The sequence below is a fragment of the Pseudoliparis swirei genome, chromosome 20, assembly GCF_029220125.1.
Source record: "Pseudoliparis swirei isolate HS2019 ecotype Mariana Trench chromosome 20, NWPU_hadal_v1, whole genome shotgun sequence".
Classification (NCBI taxonomy): Eukaryota; Metazoa; Chordata; class Actinopteri; order Perciformes; family Liparidae; genus Pseudoliparis; species Pseudoliparis swirei.
In genome coordinates, this window is record NC_079407.1 from 9,612,189 (window position 1) to 9,633,080 (window position 20,892).

General features: G+C 41.8%; 2 protein-coding genes across 16 annotated transcripts in view; one reads left to right on the forward strand and one right to left on the reverse strand.

The window, feature by feature from the left end:
- pipox (pipecolic acid oxidase) overlaps positions 1-9,127 on the forward strand; it is a 31,367-nt gene extending 22,240 nt beyond the window's left edge. The window contains exon 8 of one of the 2 annotated variants that reach the window (XM_056440662.1): positions 8,663-9,127. In XM_056440662.1, coding sequence (XP_056296637.1) covers positions 8,663-8,856 — 194 coding nt within the window. In that variant the 3' untranslated portion in view covers positions 8,857-9,127. Of the gene's footprint in view, positions 1-2,311; positions 4,416-8,662 lie in introns of those variants that run through there. The other variant, XM_056440663.1, reaches the window with a different exon arrangement.
- An 8,165-nt stretch (positions 9,128-17,292) lies between these two features.
- LOC130210401 (unconventional myosin-XVIIIa-like) overlaps positions 17,293-20,892 on the reverse strand; it is a 118,340-nt gene continuing 114,740 nt past the window's right edge. For 11 of the 14 annotated variants that reach the window (XM_056440656.1, XM_056440651.1, XM_056440652.1 and 8 more), the window contains one exon: positions 19,816-19,906. Coding sequence is in view for 2 of the 14 variants with exons in the window: in XM_056440654.1 (XP_056296629.1) it covers positions 19,810-19,906 (97 nt within the window). In the remaining 12 variants the exon portion in view is untranslated. Of the gene's footprint in view, positions 19,907-20,892 lie in introns of all 14 variants that reach the window. The other 3 variants (XM_056440654.1, XM_056440653.1, XM_056440643.1) reach the window with 2 other exon arrangements.

Below are 20,892 nucleotides of genomic sequence, written 5' to 3' on the forward strand. Positions count from 1 at the left end.
CCTGAATCAGGATAATTAAGAGGCAGTGATGCCGAGTTCTGAACAGGCAGAGTCCAGACACTGGTGGTGGTGGTGGTGGTGGTGGTGGGGAGAGTTGCTGTAATCTGATAATGAATGAGTAGCAGGACTGAATGCTGACTGGAGGAGCCTGGGGTGGAGGAGGGTCACATCTGGTTTTGACAGCAAGAATATGATTGGCTTAAGGCCACGCATCTGATTAGTTGATTAAAAGTGGATGCCCCAATCAGTTGATAGTGTAAACACAGTGAGAATTAGACACTGAGATATTTTTAATGACCAGTAGTGTAAAAAGAGTCTTCATTTATGAACTACCGCTTAAGCTCCATTTAATGGCAACCAGCCATGCCTCAGCCAATCAGAGGACATAACTAGCTGTGCTATCCAGTGTCTTTTAGTGTTCATTTTAAAATGTCATCTTATGTTAAAATGTCTTCTTTTCCTATTTTTCAAATATCCTCCACAATCAACAGTTACTTGTAAGCTTTCAGTGCTGATTGAAAGTCAAGGCAATGCCATACATGCAAATAATGTAATATTAACTGAAACTCTGGACTGTACAAGTAGTGAAGCATAATCTTTGTCCCACTCGAACCAGTCCTCCCAGTCTCTCTTTCCCAAGAGAACTAGTCTACTCAGACTTTCTGTCCCACTATAACCAGTCCACTTAGTATCTGTCAGACTAGAACCAGACCACTCATCTTCTCTGTCCCACAAGAACTAGTTCACTTAGCCTCTCTGGACTAGTATAACCAGTGTGGCTTGAAAAGTAGTCAGTTACAATACTTAAATAAAAGAAAATAAAGAAAATAGTTCAGAGTTAAAAAACAAAGTTCACCAAACAACAATGTTGCAGCAACACGAATACATGTCAGTTATTATTTCCATCTCTGAGGTTCAAAATCCATGTTTTTTGTCTTTTTCTTTCAAAGATACCACCATAGTATTAAGTCTTAATTATGACTTGGATGATGACATTAAATGCAAGTTCTGAATCTGGTAATTAGGATAACCGTCACATGACTTCAGTGTTGTCTCTGGAGATGTGATGATCTTTTTAGCTCGTTATGTTTATTAGTCACAGTTCATTATTATCGGTACTCTCTGTGCTCATTCTCCAGTAAAGATGTTCAGAGCCCGAAGAGGTTCACAGGGCTTCTTCCAAATACTGAAAAAACTGCATTGCCTTTCTCGCCCTCCTTCACTGTGTGTAGTTGTCATCAAAGCCAGACACAAGTGCTTTCAAGCAAGTACTGGGGGGTTGCCATCGCTACAAAGTCACCCTGTGGGCTTGGCCATCTATTGAGCTTTTCCATTTTCTTTCTCTGGCGAGATGAAAATTCACGTGGCCAAGCTGTCGGAGCCAAGCTTTTATGACTTCAAAGACAGGCAGAATCCACGGGAGCTCCGAGACCTTTGTCAGACGGCAATGTGCTGCATTCCTCAAGCCCTGTTGACATTCACAATTCGCCTCCCAGACCTGAGCAACAAGGACAATCAGACTGCTGCATGTCGAAAATATACACACTCTCTTCTCACTCCTGGGCTTGAGCACGTGAAGCCGTTACGCAGAGAAAGAACAAATCCCCCTTAATTTAGCATTTGGTCCCGATTCACGAAAGTGAATAGATGCTCAGTGACAGGCATCTCAACAGCTTTACTTTTCTTTTATCTATGAACTCATGTGAGGCTCAAATCCATTGCCTGACTCAGACAAAGGCCCAGAGATGCAGACTATTTATAGGTAACTACAAGGTACAGGGCATGGATTTGCTCACATAAGGGTGTTGATCATTACCTTCACATTGAAAATGCGGAAGGTTATGTTTTGATCGCCGTGTATTTATTTATTTGTATGCGTGTTATTCGCATAACAAAAAAAGTTTTAAACCGAATCGCATGAAATTTGGTGGGATGATTGGTTATTATCCGGGGACCATTTGATTAGATTTTGGGATCGATCGGGTCAAAGGTCAAGTTCATGAAAAGGTCAACATCTTCTTGAATCGCATGAAATTTGGTGGGATGATTGGTTATTATCCGGGGACCATTTGATTAGATTTTGGGATCAATCGGGTCAAAGGTCAAGGTTATGGATAGGTCAAAATCTTCTTTTTACCATAGCACGGTCAATTTTTATCCAATTGGCATGCAACTAATGCCAACATGTTCATAGTTCAATGCCCAATCTTGTGATATGCGAAGGTATGCGCTCTACCGAGTGCCCATTCTAGTTTGGTATGGTTTGATGATCCACCTATGTGTGCTCAACGTATTGACTTCTCTTCTCCAGGTCATGGCTTCAAGTTTGGACCAATCATTGGAAAGCTCCTGTGTGAACTCACCCTGGGAGAAGTGCCCTCCTATGACCTTTCACCTTTTCGAATCAGACGCTTCCTGGATGAGACTAAATCAGCTTTATAGAGCTGGGGCTGGATACTAAGAGCATCAACCGCCACCTGAAGTCACCAGAAGCCTTTTCTAATTGTGTAGTATGATTTGAGATTGTCATGGTAATTTAACCCTATGTTGTTCAGCGTAATCACACAATCATCTAGGCCTATGTTTTATCTGCTGCTTTATTTGATGTTCCTTTCCATTTTGACATGGCGTAATCAGCTGTTTAAGTCAGTGTATATACCTGCAGATGCATCACCAACTTAGAGTCCACTCTATGCAGTTGTCTGATTTCTTGCATCTTTTGACAGCAGATCCAAACTTTCCCAGCCGGGCTCCTCCACCACTGATTGCATAACCAGCTAACAAAGTCCTCCATTCAATTCAATTCAATTCAATTCAGTTTATTTGTATAGCCCAATTTCACAAATTACAAATTTGTCTCGGAGTGCTTTACAATCTGTACACATAGACATCCCTGCCCCAAAACCTCACATCGGACCAGGAAAAACTCCCAAATAACCCTCCAGTTACATGGACTCTGTTCCATGTAACTGGGCCTAGCACAGCCGTACTGCCCATAACTTTTCTGCCAATATTAATTTGTTATGAATTCTGGTGCTTTTTGCATATCATTGTGGTGCTTGGCTCGCACTGGGTACCACTAACTCAACTTGTTGCGTTCCTTTGTTTCAGTCCGTATCTTCATACAGTATTTACCACATAGACAAGAGTGTGGTATACATCTTCACTTCTAACTCTGGGCAATAGAGAAAATAAGTGCATCTACCAAAATGAAGCCTGGTTTCTGTAAGTGGTACATGAACCTGATGTCCTTGTCTAGATTTATCCTGGAGAAATACATACAAACCAAACAGGGTTTTCAAATCAACTGGAGCCAGTATAGGGTGTGGAGGAGCATTGTAGCATGGGAAAACTGCAGCAATGCACTTTTCTTAGGTTTGAAGATGGAATATATATTCAAAATAAACTGAATTGGATTGAAAATGTAACTATAGACACATATTCTGACTGAAGAAAGTAGCTTCTTGATAAGTCTTATTTCCAAAAGTTACCTTTCAAATCTTTGCGAAAATTTCACACAGTGTATAAATATTTTCAAAAGAAAAAGCTGTGTTATATATACATTGATTTCCCCTATGTAGGGCGGACACTTTTTTTAATAGTGGTGAAACATATGAACACGGTGTGGAGACGTCACCATGTCACCAGAAAACAGTCTACCTGAGCTGCATATGGAGCTCCACAGCTGCATATCAGTATGTAGTATACTAGTGTCTAGCAACTTTGGGAAATTGTAAATACACCCATCTATGATGAATGGTAGTTTCAAAAAAAGCTATAATCTTATTGGCTTTTATGATTTCATGCATCAGTAAATTTCCCTCCAGCTGCCTTCCCAGCATTCCCCATTTTGCCAACTAAGTACATGGTTAAAAAGACATCAGCCGTCGGGCACTTTGTGTGCATGTGAAGCCAGCTGCGTGCTTTAGCTTCAGAAGTGGCCTATTGCCTGGACCCCTTTCCCCCATTTACCGGTAAGCATTTGAATCACTAATCAGACGGCCTATTACAATGGATTCCAACTACGGCCATCAGTGGGAATGGAAAAATTTGTGTGGAGTTCAGCAAACCATTTGCTCGGATAGCAAAAGGTCATTATGCAAATTACAGAAATTAGAAGTACATTAAACATGCAAATGCAAATATTCCACCACCAATAATTATCAAGCAAGGTCAACTGTAACACTTATCTTCCCATTTTTCCCTTTGAAAGGGTTATTTGGGTGCTTTTCCTGATTCAATGTGAGGTTCTGGGACAGGGATGTCTATACAGATTGTAAAGCACTCTGAGGCTAATTTGTGAGAATGGGCTATACAAATAAAACTGAATTGAATTGAACCGTCAGTGACTCGGGCGGAGAGAAAGTCCAGGATACAATGAAGTATAATAAAAAGTATTTGATATAAAACTGGAATCACTGTTCACCTTAATGCCTTCAAACTGCACCAACGACAACATAAAGATGCCCTCAACACCGCTTGCTCCTCCACTACTCCTCCATCATCCAATCTGGCTCTAACAACCCCAACATGCTTTTTACCACCATTAACAAACTCCTCAAGCCCATAAATACCATCTCCACCTCCTTACCCACCAGCAAATGCAACTCAGTTATATCCTCTTTCAATGACAAAATCATCGCAATACACAACCAGCTGGCTGCCCCCTCCCCCTCTACTACCACGCCCCCAGCCCTCAACATGATCCTCCCTTACTCCCGATCCACTCACTCTCATCCTTCAGTTCAATCACTGAAATGGACCTCTCCTCCATAGTCTCCAGCATGAAGACCTCAACCTGTGCCCTTGGTCCTCTTCATTAGCAAAGGCCTGACTCCCCTCACTCTCCCCTCTCATCATCAACTCCACGCTGTCCTCTGGTCTCATACCCTGCCCCCCCCCCCCCCTCTTCCCATTCACTCAAGCTCGCTGCCATCACCCCTCTGCTGAAAAAATCTGGTCTTGACCCCGACATCCCCAACAAAAAACAGCCCATCTCTAACCTCCCCTTTCTGTCCAAAGTCCTTGAGAGAGCTGTTGCATCACAACTCAAGCCCCACCTCAAGCTCCATAATCTCTACGAACCCTTCCAATCTCACCATCCTCATCCTCTTTGACCTCAGTGCCACCTTCGACACTATCAACCATTCCATCCTCCTCTCACGTCTCCAGTTCTCCGTTGGCATGACTGACACTGCCCTTTCCTGCTTCACCTCATATCTTTTAGATCAACATCAATTCATTGCCATAAGCAACTGTAAATCTTCCACCTCCCCAGTCACCCACGGACCCAGGAGCAAGGACCAGCTTCAGACATAGCCAGCTCCAATGGACCCCATGAGATGGGAATTTACAAAGACTCTGGGAAGGAAGTAGAGTTAGTAATGTTTATTTATTTATTTGCACAATAAAATAAAAACAGTACAAATGTAACTGTGGCAGCTGTGGGGGTGGAGTCGCCAATTTGGCCTCGGCTGCTGGCTGGTTGGTAATCAGTCAGCTGCTCTGGCTTATTGGCAATCAGTCAGCAGCTGACGCTGCAGCCATAAAAGTGCAGCAGAGCTGGAGTTTGGCAGAGAAGAGTGAGCAGAGGCGCCGTTGTGCAGTCTGCTGTGCTGGAGTGTGAATTAAATAAAGAAATTATCAAACAGAACCTCGTTGGTGTCGGAGTATCCTTGGTGCTTTGGGGGGAAACCCACGGGTGACTTTACTATTTATATTTCTGTTTATTTTAAATTTAAATGTACTACTTTTTGCTAAGAAAACTGATGATTACTCCGATACATTTCCCCAGAAATCTTCGTTACTCGCAACAAAAACAAATCTTTCTGTAGGCTTGGCGAATCAGTGGTCCTAGCTTGCAATTGAAATTACGTTATTGCGCAATTGCAAACGAGTGCTCTCAAACCTGCGTTCTTTTAATTTCCAGTGATGCCCAGGATGCTAACATAGCTAGCGAGCGACGACATGAGTAGATGACTGATTTCATGACGGAAGCAGAAATGGAAGCACCTGCTACTCCCGCAACAAACGACGGGGGTGACAAAGACCAACCCCGGATTGGAGTATATCGTTAGCGTGGTAGGGGGGAGACAGGAGTCTGATCTTCTAATGTAGCTATACATGGTGTATGGTAGGCTAACATGTGCTAGCTTTCTTAAATCAAATGAGACAATTAGTGGAGTAGACAGATCGCTAGAGAGTGAGGAAGTGGTGACAGTTGTGAGATTGTTGATTTGAGTATTAATAATGATCATATCCTTCTTATGTATTATAATTTAAACAAATGCGTTCTTTATATACATGTGCAAGTAAAGATAACAACTATTAGCCAACAACTCTACACCCACAAAACCAATGCAAAACTTTTTTTGTGCACAATTCTCAAACACTCATAATTGGAAATGACATCCAGCCCACATATGTTTTGATACCAGCCCAGAGTCCACACTCTGGACTAGCTACTGATGCTGTCATCCGTAGCTAGTGGAAGCATTGCAGAGGGCAGAACAACGTGCACAGATCTCAAGTTAAAAGACTTTGCTCTGTGTTGAGTGTTGCTGCATAACACACATATATTAGAAACAAGGCGCTGCAGCTGCCAATGTGAACCTTGTGATAATATAGCAGGATATAGAGGAGTACCTGCGGTTAGCTAAAGGTTGTCCCAGAGGAGGTGAAGCGCTCCGTTAGAACCATCTCTCACACTGCTGCTGTGAGATTTGAATGAAACACACACAGTGAGACTGAGAATGACAGCAGAAGTATTTCCCACTTGGCCAGGTTTACAGCGCAACGGTTCTTTCTCTCTCACTGCTGCTGTCATGGAGGTTTCAAGCAAATGCAAGCTTGAGATCATCAGTGACATTCTTCCAGAATGCAAACAGAGTTGAAGCAGTGATGAATATTTACAGTTCCCGAACGTGTCTCTGGAGCGGGGCGCATAAACCAGAGGAGGCTCACACTGAGCAAGTTGGAACTGGGGAGCTGCCCCATGTTACTGGGAGTGTACTGGGAGATGCAGGCATAAGTACATTTACATTGATGCATTGCACACAAGTTGGCATCGCTCCCTGAAATGTTCTCAAAGGGTTTAGCTCAAGAAGGCCATGTTTGGTTTGTCTGAAAGGTTCAAACTGCAGCTGTGTTTCATGGGACCGGCTTAATGCTTCTCCAACAGGTTCATACATGTCTTCATTCTCTCATGGAGACTGAGCGACAGTCTATGGCGCATGCCAATATCGTCAATACTCCAAATTCATCAACAAAATGTTGTGTGCAATGGCATGTACATCAACGTGGTAGGGAAGCTGTCTTGTGTCTAAAATAGCCTTCCTACATTGTGTCCTAAAAACAAGCGAGTGTCTGACTGCAACATCGGACGCGGTCTGTCCACACAGAATGTGCTCTGTTGTTATTAAGTCTGAGAATATAAAGGTTTGTGCTTAACCCCCAACATTCTGTTGTTGACCCACCTTTGCTAAATCTCTAAATAAAGCAGCTTAATTGAAATTTAAATCCCAGATCTATTTTAACTTTATTCATCACAAACTTTGTGAATATCTGATTTTCCCCTTTTCACGGTACAAATAACTGAAATAAGTCGTGAACTTTTTTGCCCAGTTATATATTATATATATATATATATATATACAGGACTGTCTCAGAAAATTAGAATATTGTGATGAAGTTCTTTATTTTCTGTAATGCAATTAAAAAAACAAAAATGTCATGCATTCTGGATTCATTACAAATCAACTGAAATATTGCAAGCCTTTTATTCTTTTAATATTGCTGATTATGGCTTACAGCTTAAGAAAACTCAAATATCCTATCTCTAAATATTAGAATATCATGAAAAAGTATACTAGTAGGGTATTAACCAAATCACTTGAATTGTCTAATTAACTCGAAACACCTGCAAGGGTTTCCTGAGCCTTGACAAACACTCAGCTGTTATAAATCTTTTTTTTTACTTGGTCTGAGGAAATATTAAAATTGTATGAGATAGGATTTTAGAGTTTTTTTAAGCTGTAAGCCATAATCAGCAATATTAAAAGAATAAAAGGCTTGCAATATTTCAGTTGATTTGTAATGAATCCAGAATGCATGACATTTTTGTTTTTTTAATTGCATTACAGAAAATAAAGAACTTTATCACAATATTCTAATTTTCTGAGACAGTCCTGTATATATATATGAACTTTCGACCTGTCCAGGGTGTACCCTGCCTTCGCCCAATGTCAGCTGGGATCGGCTCCAGCACCCCACAACCCTAATGAGGATAAGCCAGGGGTGTCCAAACTTTTTGCAATGAGGGCCAATTGTGATAAAGTAAAGATGCCCGAGGGCCAATAGTTCATTTAGACATTTTTTTAAACCACAAAACTTACATGAATATAGACTATTATAAAACAATGTATTTTAACTGTCACAATTACTTTTATTTTTTAAATGACAATGTAACCACATATAATAGAACCAAGTCTGCCTTTCATTCAGTCAGATAACAAAGAAAAAGCTGTATATAGAATACCTTACATATCTATGAGTTACATAACGTTGCTTAATGAACATTTTAAACAGGAGTTATAAGTAATGCAAAGTGGTCTGTTATCATTACACTTACAAACTAATTAATTTTGCCCTTATCTTTTACTAGATCTTTTCAGAAACACTGGGAGGAGGCCCCGGGGAAGACCCAGGACACGCTGGAGAGATTATATCTCCCGGCTGGCCTGGGAACGCCTCGGGATCCCCCAGAATGAGCTGGAAAGTGTCGCGGGCGAGAGGGAAGTCTGGGTCAACCTGCTGGGTCTGCTGCCCCCGCGACCCGACCCCGGAATAAGCGGATGAGAATGGATGGATGGATGAATAGTTTGTCACATCTACAGGTTTTTCACTGTTAATGACATATGTTACCGTTCAACACACTTCACATTTAGCTTATTGTGGCTGCAATTAACCTGTTTTGCACTGAATACCTTTTCAAGATAATATCAATAAAGTGCAACCTGTGACAAATTAAACCAAATAAGATCAAGAATTTGGGCATAAAGAGTTTTACTGAGTGTTAGTTACACTGCATATATTTTCAAAATAACAAAAATGTGCAACCTTTGAAAAACAAAACAAGTGCAGATATCTTTGAGTCATCACGTTTTACTCTGTGTGATAAAATGGGCTTTCCACTACACCTCTTTTTAAAACGGGGTTGCAGGCTTGATACGGCCACTCTCCATAAAACTCAATGTTGAGCTCTTGTTTTGAAGGGCAACAGCTGGAACGCTGAGAGGTAACACCTGGCAAATCGCCAAGAATCTAGTCTGTCGCGCATGCGCAGCGTAACCGGTTAACGCTGTAACGTACACATTTACACGAAAGTAGGCGACAGGCATTTCGCTCTTTATTTATTAATGACTTAGTTTTATGTCCGTGTAGTTTGTAATATGTGAAGTTCTCAAACAAGGTCTTGAAATAAAATAATCTGCATTTCCCCTCGCGCCCCACCTCGTCTCTGCTCTTGAACCCGGAGCAGAGAGCGACTCTGAGACGACGTGTCTTCACCACCGTGGGAACGCAGAGGTGTCGGTTTGCTGTTCCCGCGACATATTGGACCTCTCTGCCGGCTGGTTGGAGCGCGCTCACCTGTATGTGCGCACCTGTCTGTGCGCATGGGGGCGGAGCTCCGCCGCGATACCGAGAGCCAGGAGAAGTGTGAACGCCACCACGTAGAGACAGAAATGACATGCCGCTGTGTCGATACAATCAATAATATACGACCGTTTAGTTGAATAAAACAACCTGACATTACTTATGTTGTAATCTGGCGCTATAGAGAACATTTCAGTGGGGCGGACCCCCACCCTGTTCTCATGGTAGGGGAAACACTAGTAATTCCCACCGCTCCTGAAAGCGGCGGCCCTCACTGTCAACTTTTCTCCTTTTTTTTTTGCCGTCGCCATGGCAAATAGGGTTCGAGAAGGGTTCACGCCACGGATGCAGAGCCAGATACATTAGAAAGGAGGAATTACGTCTTTCAAGTTTTTATGATTTATTTATTCCGACAGATCTGGCGGGCCAGAAATAACACATTATATGACCGATGTCGCGGGCCGTATGGAATTTGACCGCGGGCCACCATTGGCTCGCGGGCCGGACTTTGGACACCCCTGCTCTTGAGGGAAGCCATGAGGTAAAAATGAGTTTGAAACCCCTGGATAATATACTTATAAAAGCACAATGTAAAGGATGAAGCATTGCAGGAAACAAGTACTTCCCATCCTCAATGGATTACTGCGTGGTATTGCAGATGCATTTCGAGCAGATACAACTGTTAGGTTTAGGTTTAGGTCCAGGGCAAACTCCCTCCTCCACCATTACTTGTGCATTGATACGAGTCTTGTGTCCTCCGCATTTTCATCAAGTACAGTGCAACAGAGCAGCTTCATTATTTGCACACACAACAGAAACCAACCAGTATTCTGCAGCCAAAAGCTCTTCCAACCAAACCAAAATTCAATCATTTCCTAATCCTGAAAATATCTCCAGACCCCAAAAAATATATATTTTCTCCAACCTCCTCGACCCCCACAGACGCCCTCAAACCCCCTCCTCTTTCCACTATTCTACCAAGCCACTTTGTCGACTTACAAAAATAGATATTTGACATACGCTTCTCATTTCCTAATCCATCTTCTATGACTACACTTCCATCAACTTCATCTTCTTCCCCATCACTTTCCTCTTTCAACCCCTTGTCTCCCAATCAAGTTCTTACCATCGTAACCTCAGCCTGCCCGAACATCTCGCTGCTCAATGGTGGAACAAGCTCTCCAATGACACCAGGAGAACGGAACAAAGATTCAAGGCCATTATTTGTATTTATTTGGATTGCCAATCTCATGAAATGAGCCAAAACAATACTGAATGTATTGTATTGTATAAAACTATTGTCCGTATCATTGTCCCTCTGTGCCATAAAGCTCCATTGTTGCTCGACATATTCACTAGAGCATCAAATATGGATTAATATCTATAATATTCATATCCGTATCTACCTGTTTTAGGAAATTACTAAGCCTTTTTAAACAGTGGAACAATATATGATTGAGGTCTTTCCGAGGACATGGGTCTCCAGTAGGAAGCAATGGACTTGGCTATGAGACACAGATAAAGTAGCGAGACACCTGCCATGTACCATGGCAAATCGTCGATAGTCATAACTAAATAAATGTTTCAACCACAGATGGTCGTTATCAGCTCAAATTTAAGGAGGGAACACATCTGTATTTATTGAGTAATTACTGAATGAGTCATCTGATATGAGACATTTTCAGAGAGATAAGAGACTTATTTGTCCTTTCATCTTATTGTCCTCATGTGATTGGAGAGATTTAGATGATAACCGAGATTAAGGACATTTGTACAGGAATGATCAAAGGTCAGGGACAACGTGCTGACACTCGTTACATTGACTTAATAATATGAATATCTGTCAGTTATTTTCGTTACTCTCTTGGCAAGTTTTTCTTTTTTTTGTAAATGCTTTTGTTTTACAACACAAAATTATTCTGATGACTACTATTTCAATTTCATCAAGCGTACATGTTTTTGCAAAGTTATTCTATACTAACAACTGCTCATTTTTTATATGCATAACTAGTTTGGGTTTCTGAAACGTGTTTCCCTTCTTTAATGTTCAGAAACACTTCATTATTTTCCTCTGTCTCCATTGTATGCGGGTTCGTAGGGACTCCAGATACCCAACTGATGTACAGGTGGAATCTTAGCTCCTCCCATCAGTGTATGAATGGTGTGAATGGGTGAATGATGTCATGTAGTGTTAAAGCGCTTTGAGTGGTCAAAAGTACAGAAAAGAGAGATACAAGTACAGGTTTATTTACCATTTTATATACATACGTAACCTTGTGCTCTGATGTGCAAATTATAGGATGAGCATTAGTTTATTAGCAGGACTACTGTGATCATTTTTTTCAGTATAGTTTACCTTGAATGTGTCCCGTTCAAATGTGGAGCACAACTCACGAAGTACCGGCCAAGCTGTAAATATGCACATGCGATTGGATGTGTGAATAACTTCGCAGTGTGGTATTGAAGAGCTGCTGGTGACCTTCTGAGGGCAGCGCTGTAGCTCAGAGGCCCTTTCCAAACACTCCTACACAAGCCCAGAGACCAGCCTTGACATGAGGTCAGCCTTCCAGCCCTCCAGGCTCTGCTTGACCTGTCCTCCTGATCAACACCGTAAGCCTTCGGACTCTGTATGCATGCTGCTGTTGTTGTTCTCCTGGATCTCTGTACAACCGCCCCCTCAACCAGCTGTGGGCAACACGGCAGCCTGAAGGTCACCAAACAGGTGAATACAATACTGTGTTTAATAACTATGACAACTGGCACAGTATAGTTTGTGTAACAGGACGGTACGGAGGACACAGCAGTTAGGGCAGTGCAGCAATCAAAAGCAGTCAGTTCAGCAGGTTTTTAATCAAACAGAAAAAGAACTGAAAGCTTAGCTCAGTCTCGAGCTCTATCAATTTCCTACGCAAGCTATCTCAGCCGGGCCGCTCGCCGACTTACCCGCTTAACCTTCTTCAGGCAGTCACGCTTCTCCAGTCACATGTTTCTCCTCTGCTCTGTTTCCCTCCTTGCCCTTTGTTCTCCTTAATGACGAGGAGATCGCGATCAGGTGCGTCTCTTCTCACACCTGATCCCCATGCTCTGCTTAACGAGTGGATGAGGCCTTCTGGCTGGAATGTAGACTCCAGCCACCACCCTTCCTCTCAGGCCCTTACAGGGGCGGACTGGGGGGAAAGAGTGGCCCGGGAGTTACTGTCAGCACGGCCCACTCAATTCACGGCATGCTGCCCACTCAATGCATCGCACGAATCGACCAGTCAGTGCAGGCTTACTTGGAAATATACCTATACACTTAACATTATTTTGGACGATTAGAAACATCATTATTTTTTAATAACACTTGGCTCCACCAATTTACCTGGATGGACACATGAAATACAATGATACTGCTATTGTAACACTCCAAAGGTAGATGTAGTTTGCTAGATGAATATGCTTAACTCTGGGCTAGTTTCAGATGGTTATACGTATAACTACAGAGCTTTCGGGAATTAATGTGAGCAGAGAAAGACCACACAATAAAGAAACTGGAATCAGAGGGTAGAATTAGTATGAACTATAAATGTAACATCTTCTGTGAAGCAATGAATGTAGTGAGGCCGACGATGTCAGACGGAGGGCCGGTTGGTGATAGAGGCGGGCCGGCCTCTATCAAGTCAGCCCCATATGTAATAAAAGTCATTCAATATCATATCATAGAAGTGCATCCTTCAGGGTTCCCCATCTTAGCGCTGCAGGTGATGACCTCAGGCCTTCAGGCCAGGCTGTTTTCCCATGGTCTCCTGCCTCTTGTAGAGAAAGAACCAGTATCACGTGACTCGCCCTCTGAAGCAGACGACAGTCCAGAGGGGCTGTCAGCCGTTACTTGACACAAGGTCAGAGGCAACAAGATGGATTGTTAGCCAAGGAAGGAAACAGCCGCCACATTTGGAAGGGTAATGAGCTACGTTGCAAGGCAGCCAGGAGAAAACAGACGGCATTGCATGTTTTTACAGCATCTTCTCGTCACCGTCTCTCTCTGGGGAAAAGGTCCTTCCCTCCATATCTCCTTGCTTCCATCTGCTTCGTCTGTCTCTCCTCAGCAGAGGAGCAATAGTGGCTGAAAAGGACAGTTTCCATCATTCAGCTCATGAATACTGAATGGCCTCAAGTAGTTTTGATTAAGAAGGTACAATGGTTGCAGACAGTAATCTGCAATCTTTCACCAGTCAGAGAGGAATTTCTAGAAAAAAAGGCCTGAGGAAGAAGATGGATTGGAATAATTTATGTTTCATATTTAAACTAATTCAAACAGAGAAAGGCTGTGGCTATTTCTTTTTTTTAAACTCCCAGACAGAAGGGAAATATAAGGTATTAAAACCCAAGAGAATTGCCTGAAATTGCCATTTCCCTGTCCTAGAAGTGCTGAGGCAGCAGAGCAACTTTTGACATCCCGAGCGAGGTGAAGCTTAGCAGTCGCCTGCCTGCTGTTTTGCGATGTTTCCTTATAGCAGAGCCACAGTGAGGGATAATTCACTATCACTTACCAGCTCCACAGATGATCTGACCTCGTCTCGGGGTGTTTCCTGCTGGCTTTTGCTTTCAAGTGGGACGACACTGCAGGCAGGGAGCCGCCGTTGAGGAGCAAAACGTATTTGACCCATGAAGAGAAAACAGCATGAGATGAACTTACCAACACTCGTGCATTTTCACGATAAGACACGTTTGAGATGAGAATTCATTTACTATTGGCTGACAATAGATGCTCAATTTATTCCAAGTGTAGTATTCCAGCATGAAAGAATAATTTAATATCTATTTGAATTCATGAGCCAGATGCCAGTGCATTGAGATGAACTTGTTTCTAACGGAGGTCTGGTCTCTTTTTCTTTTATTTATTAATTTCGTGCATTAATTCTCACCACCTCTAAGGCCACCGACTGCTGCCGCTCTTGCTAATGCTGGAAAGTAACCCAGTATAAATGTGGTGTGATGTTAATGCGATACTAAATATATAAACGTGCTAGCTGAAGTTAATGAACTGCATTGAAACTGCAGGTTATTTGCTGGCAGATAATCTCCATCTGGACTAAATATTAAATTTCTAGCTTCTCTTTAAAATACTAAATCAAAATTTGATTGCACTTCTTTGTTTTGCTGGGTTTTTAAACAAGTAATACATACGAGTATAATGTATAATGACTACTTGGGGACTATATTGAGAACAGTGCTGTAGCTGTCATGAAACTCCGGTGCTCACCATTGTTTCTGGTAATGTGGAGATTTTACGGGTCGAGTATGAATTTACACACGTCTTGTACGAGGGGAATTTGAGCCCCTGGCCTCAGGACTGCTGGCATACCGCAGCCTACCGCTGGCATGTCGACAGCTTGAAAGGCATATGATCTTCTCAAAATGAATGTCTATGCTCCTTTACAGTGTACCATACTACCATGTAGGGACCATAGGCTACATCTCCAACAATGCATGTCAATTTTTGAAAACTGCTTTCTCTTCCTACCGCGAGAAAGCAGTGTTTCCATATCGGTGTTTGACTGAAGACGAGTGATTCAAATGAAAAAGATCAACAAATAATCCCAAAATGTTCAAGAAGGGAGAGATTAATAATGAGGGTATGCCATTTAAAGAAGATGGTAACGTCTATACAGGTTTGTGCTTCAAGGAAACAAACCAGTAAGTCTTCTGTGTTATGAGACACTGACGGTGATTAAAGGAATACAATTCACATTGGCCTTTACACCAAACACTTATATTATCCTTGGAGGCTAAATGTAGTGTACTTGGCTACACCTAATTTAGCCTCCAAGAATAATATAAGTCTAAGAATTTAAGGCAGAATGCAATCGCAGCAAAATATATTCACCAAAGCTAGAGCCACAAATGGTGCTGCTGTGAAAGCTCGTTTCATTGTGGCTCAAGAAATCACCTGAATTTCCAAGCAGTGCATGTTAAAGGTAAATAAATGTATGTGAGCAGGTGAGCCCCAGACCACATCTATCACGCATGTTCTTACTATTTGCTCTAGCAGTTGTCCTTCTCAATAACATGCGTTTGATCTTTATTTATTTTTTAAGTTGGATCTAAATTGGATAATGTGGGTTTCTTAACTATAAATTTAATTAATTTATCTTATAACAGAGAAAGACAGTTATTTAATTGTAACTGCATACTGTCATAAGGTGCTGGTGTGCTCACATCGATTATAAATCTATTATAAATATAGGAGACCTCTCAGGCAAAACATGTTTTTTATGCACTGGTCAATTTAGAGATTCTGGTATTCCATCTTCAGAAAACTTGTATACAAAACTAATTGTCTTAATGTTAGGAATCAACTTTGGCAGTTTCATAGTAATATCTATTCGTTCATTATTTTTGTATCCAGCTCACCAATAGTGTCTTCCCTAATTATGTTATGATGCAGTTAAGTGTCATAATATCTTTCTTATGCCCGTATGTCAGAAGTTGAATGGAAGACAAAATGCAAACTTTCGTCACACGTGCATTTCAAAATATAAGATTGAATATTGATCAGCACAGACAGATTACATTTTAGGTCTCACTCTGCTGTCCTTCAAGGAGACATTGAGCTCTTAATGAAATTCTGGACACACACGCACGTGAGGGTAATAAAAAAGTACTCTGGATGTTTGAGGCTTCTCAGTGAACACGTGACTTGGCCTTCAGCGGCTCGCTGGTATTCGGTCTGTAAGTAACACACAGGAGGAGTTTTAAAGACAGTGTCCTTCAGTCATTATGGGAATTTACTTCGATATATTTGGCAGAACCTTTCAAACGCATACACCCTGTGTGTTTGTTATTTTGATTCTATATAATGAATCTATTCACAATGTATTCACCCCGTCCATAGCACCACTGTAAGACTGTAATTATCACACTGAGGAGAACATGAATGTCTGTTAAGCACTTCATGGCAGTCCATCCAACAGTTGTCAAACTCAAGGTGGCCGGATAGATCAACATTACCTCACTGCTAGCATGACTAACACCTGTAGACAGGAAAATAACCTGAGGAAACAACGCAGAGAAGTTGCATCAAACTTCTGGGTGAAGCACACAATACATTGTCTGGCTTCATCATGGAATGAGCCGTCACAACTAACCATCTTTAATAAGTCAGGATTATTTGAGTTCATTTGTGGATATAGTCCCACAGATGTCATACAGGTCATTTTGTTAAAGGAATATGTTGATGCGTTTAAAATCAAAGCCTGCATTCATCACTCACTCTAAATGATCTTCTCATGATGTAAACCTGATTTCTCCAACACACATTTCGCAGCCTTCAGGTTTTTAGAGAGCTATTGGTTGGTTCTCGAGCTCAGCTTTAAACAGACATTAACTTTCCCATGAATTAAACAACAAAAATAAAATCGAAAATAACTAATTGAGTGGGGTTTGGGTCTCTGGAAGGCTTCACAGGGTCACCGCTAATCAAAGCACATGAAAACATCAAAGTGGATGAATCAGGAAGCACTTTGGGTTTTATCTGCACAAAATGTGGAAACCTTGGAACTAGAACACAGGCAGACCATATTTAAGTGGAAATGGAGATACATTACCTGGAGAGACACAGCAGCAAAACATGTCAACTCAGACAAATCCAGTCTTCAATGCATTCTAAAACAATCACCATCATTTATTTACAATATATTAAACTGTAATGCAAAATGTATAACAAGTGGTCAATGTGTTCAATAATGAAAATAAACATGAACTATTTTCAAAGCTAGCATCAATCATACACATATTTATATATAAATACGGTGTGCAGTCAGCAATATCATGCCTGCTCTTGTTTTTATTCTGTTGAAGCGAGACACTGTTATCAGGGTCAATAAGGTCAAAAACAGATTTCCATACTTGTGTTGACTGCATAGAGAATAAAAATGAAGACACACGTCTAAAAACAAATGTATAGGAGAATAACACCCAACTACTCCCACAACGACCAACGCCTACAATTTATTTCCAGCCCTAAATGCCACGTCACGCTCTTCTGGACTCTAAATGGCTTTCGAAAACATTGTAATGCTGCTCAGTAAATAGACATGTGTCCAGACTGTGTGACACTTCAGCAACCATGAAAATGCATGTTCCTATTTTGCTGCTGTTTCGAGGCATCATTGGGTTGAGAAAACAAAAACACCTGACACATAACCAGGCCTCAAGGACACCGGACATGATTTCACAGAAATGGTTATATAGGCTGTAGTGTGTCCAGTTAACAAAGTTACAGTTAAAATACACAATGAGGCTTTAAAAGGAGATGCTGGTGATATTCTATACTTTTCTTACAATATCATCATAACTCATGAAAAGACATACATCCAAGCAGAGATATATTAATGTCAACAAAATCACGGCACTCATTGGATCTACTGTACTGCATTAAACATTGGAGATTCTTGGCATTTAAATTTGCACCATTGACCAATAGCAAATCCTCCGGACAGTGTTGTGAAGCTATAACAGCCAATTGGCTGCTAGGTCTGTCACTTTTATTCAACATGTGTGGGATATGGGGGAAAGAATGAGGTATACAACCTGTAATGATTTGTTTCAAGGTGAATGGGCTACTACTCCATGTCCTGCTGGCCTATCGGTTCGCCAGGCTCACGTCGGTGTTGCTAGCACGAAATAGAGAAAACTAGCAAAATCATGACACAAAACCCCCACAAATAATGTGTACAAGCACTGGATGTGACACTATGGATGGAAAATGTGACTTTAAAAAACACAAATTAAGCCATATTTAAACACTCAGTCGTCTTCAGGAGGAACCAATTAGCTGAAGAGTTGCAATGACAACGGTGTTAGCTCCATTTGATGAAGACCACCAAGAGATGTGAAAACTCCAGAAAACATTTCAAGTGGCCCTTTGAGCTTCAGGATACACATACTTTCCCCAAAGTTCAAAAATACACTGCTGGTTTTGGTCCTTTCATTTGATTTGTTGACAAAAAGACGAATATAGAACACCACCAGTAGTTCCTTGGACATGCTGGTTGAGGATACCAGACCTATGACTGATGCCCAAAGTCAAGTACATTCCCTCTGCAAAAAGAAAGCGCATCACACGTAAAACAAACACAGGTTGACCTGTGAACAACAAGCACAAGGACAAAGCCAAAGTCTATTCCTCACTACAGAATTAGTTAAATCAAGTCAAATTAAAAACAAGTCTTTGTGGTAAGCTCAAACCTCGTGGAAATTAATTTGCTCGACGGCAGTCCTCTGCAAAACCAAATCTATCGCACTTCAAAAACTAAATGCTTTGCTGTTGTGGAGGAGTAGTTATCGATGCGATCACCCGCCCCTGGAAGGAAGCGAGCATTCGCCAGCAAAAGGCAGAACAACTTCCCTGTTTCTGCAGGGAAACAGAAAGGGAGCCGATGATGATGATGACGACGATGATGATGAGCGTGTCCTCAGCGTACGGCACGCAGCTCATGAAATGCCACAGCTGCAGAGAAGCCCACTTAAATCTAATGGCACTTGTCCCGAAATGGAAAAAAGCAGGAAAAAGGAATAATAAGGATGGGACTTTTCTCAGGACTCGGCGCCAATTGGCAATAAGTAAAGCACTGTGCACACACACACGTCAACAAAGGCTTTTTGGCAATACATTGTACATTGTAGGAGAAGAGAGGAACAGTTGACAGTGACAAAGAGAGAGAGACAGAAAGAATCTATTATCATTGCGACCTCAAGTTCTTTGGCTAGGTTACAACCACACAGGGTGACTGCTCAAGCCAAGCTAATGCTGCTTCATGCAACCAACGACGTGGAGTTTTTAATAACAGAGCTGCTGTGTGTGTGTGTGTGTGTGTGTGTGAGACTGAGTGTTAAACACCGTGTAGTTTGTCAATTATGACCAAATCCTGTGAGGATCTGCAACAGGAAGCTCTGACAGTGTGTTGGGAACAAGTTTTCCTGCAGGGTTGAGTTATTAACTGTGTGGTTTTGTCCAACTCAGCATATATGTGGTCAACTTTGCATGCAAGACAAACTGTCACGCTGTAATGAGGGCACGTTTCAGAGAGCGGATGCCGACAGCAAGGATTACGATGTGCTCTCAGAAGGCCGGTCCTCGCCGTCGTCTTCTTTCATTTGGCTTCCGTATCTGAATCAAGAGTATTGAGAGCCCTGGGTCGCCCCGCCTTCTTCTTTTTCGTCTTCCTCTTCATCAGACCTCTCGAAGCCGTAGTGTCTCCGGCCAGGGGGGCTGGAGCAGGAGAGGAACAAGTAGAAGCTGATGTTGTTATCAGGAAATTGAGCTGAGAACAGTACAGTGTCTCACAGAACTTAATGAAATAAAACACAAGCAAATGTCTCAGTCATCCTCACCACAAGACAAACACTGCAATGAGAAAGGACAACTAATCAAAACACAAACTCTCTGAGAAAGGCAACCTTGGGTGTTTGTTTGTTTTTCCTCTAATGGAGAAGGTCGATAAGAAGATTGGCTGTTTGTATTGTCAACATTAATCATGGGATTCTTAGTAGGAACCCTAGAACCCTAAAAGAGCCCTAAGGGTATTGTGAGATGGCCATCCAAGCCTGTTATAAATAGTGGTTCTGGATCAGGGGAAATGCCAAATACAGAAACATATCACAAATATGGGTCAGCTGTAGCTCATGGGATGAGTGGCCGTCCCGTAATCACAGGGTAGCATGGATCATTTCAGCTCAGTATGGTAGAATTATCAGAACAGGAAAGTTAGGATGAGCCTGGCTTTTTAAAATATAAGCCGCCATCATTCTCTGTATGTCAAAAGGAAACTGTCTAGTTTTTCAGGATAAAAGCCACAGAATGTGACTGTATCGCAACAGGCTGTAGTTCATGGGGAGAGTGGTGGTCCCGTAACCACAAGGTAGCCGGTTCGATCCCCGCTCTCCCCATAGTGGCATGTTGAAGTGTCCTTGAGCTTCACTGCAGCCCACTACTCCTTAATAACTAAGGATGGGTCAAATGCAGAGAAGAATTTACCCATGGGGATAAATAAAAGTTTCTTTTAAAGATAGAAACACTTCAAGTCAAACACAAAGATGGAACTAAATGATAACACGTCTCCAGGGACCGCTACACGCCCGCACAACACACAATGTGTTCGATTCAACTACATGCCAGTTAAATTGAAGATGAGCTAATCTGAGTTTGTGTATTTGCAGATTTTTGTCTAATCGTGAATGTTTCTCATTTGCTTGTGT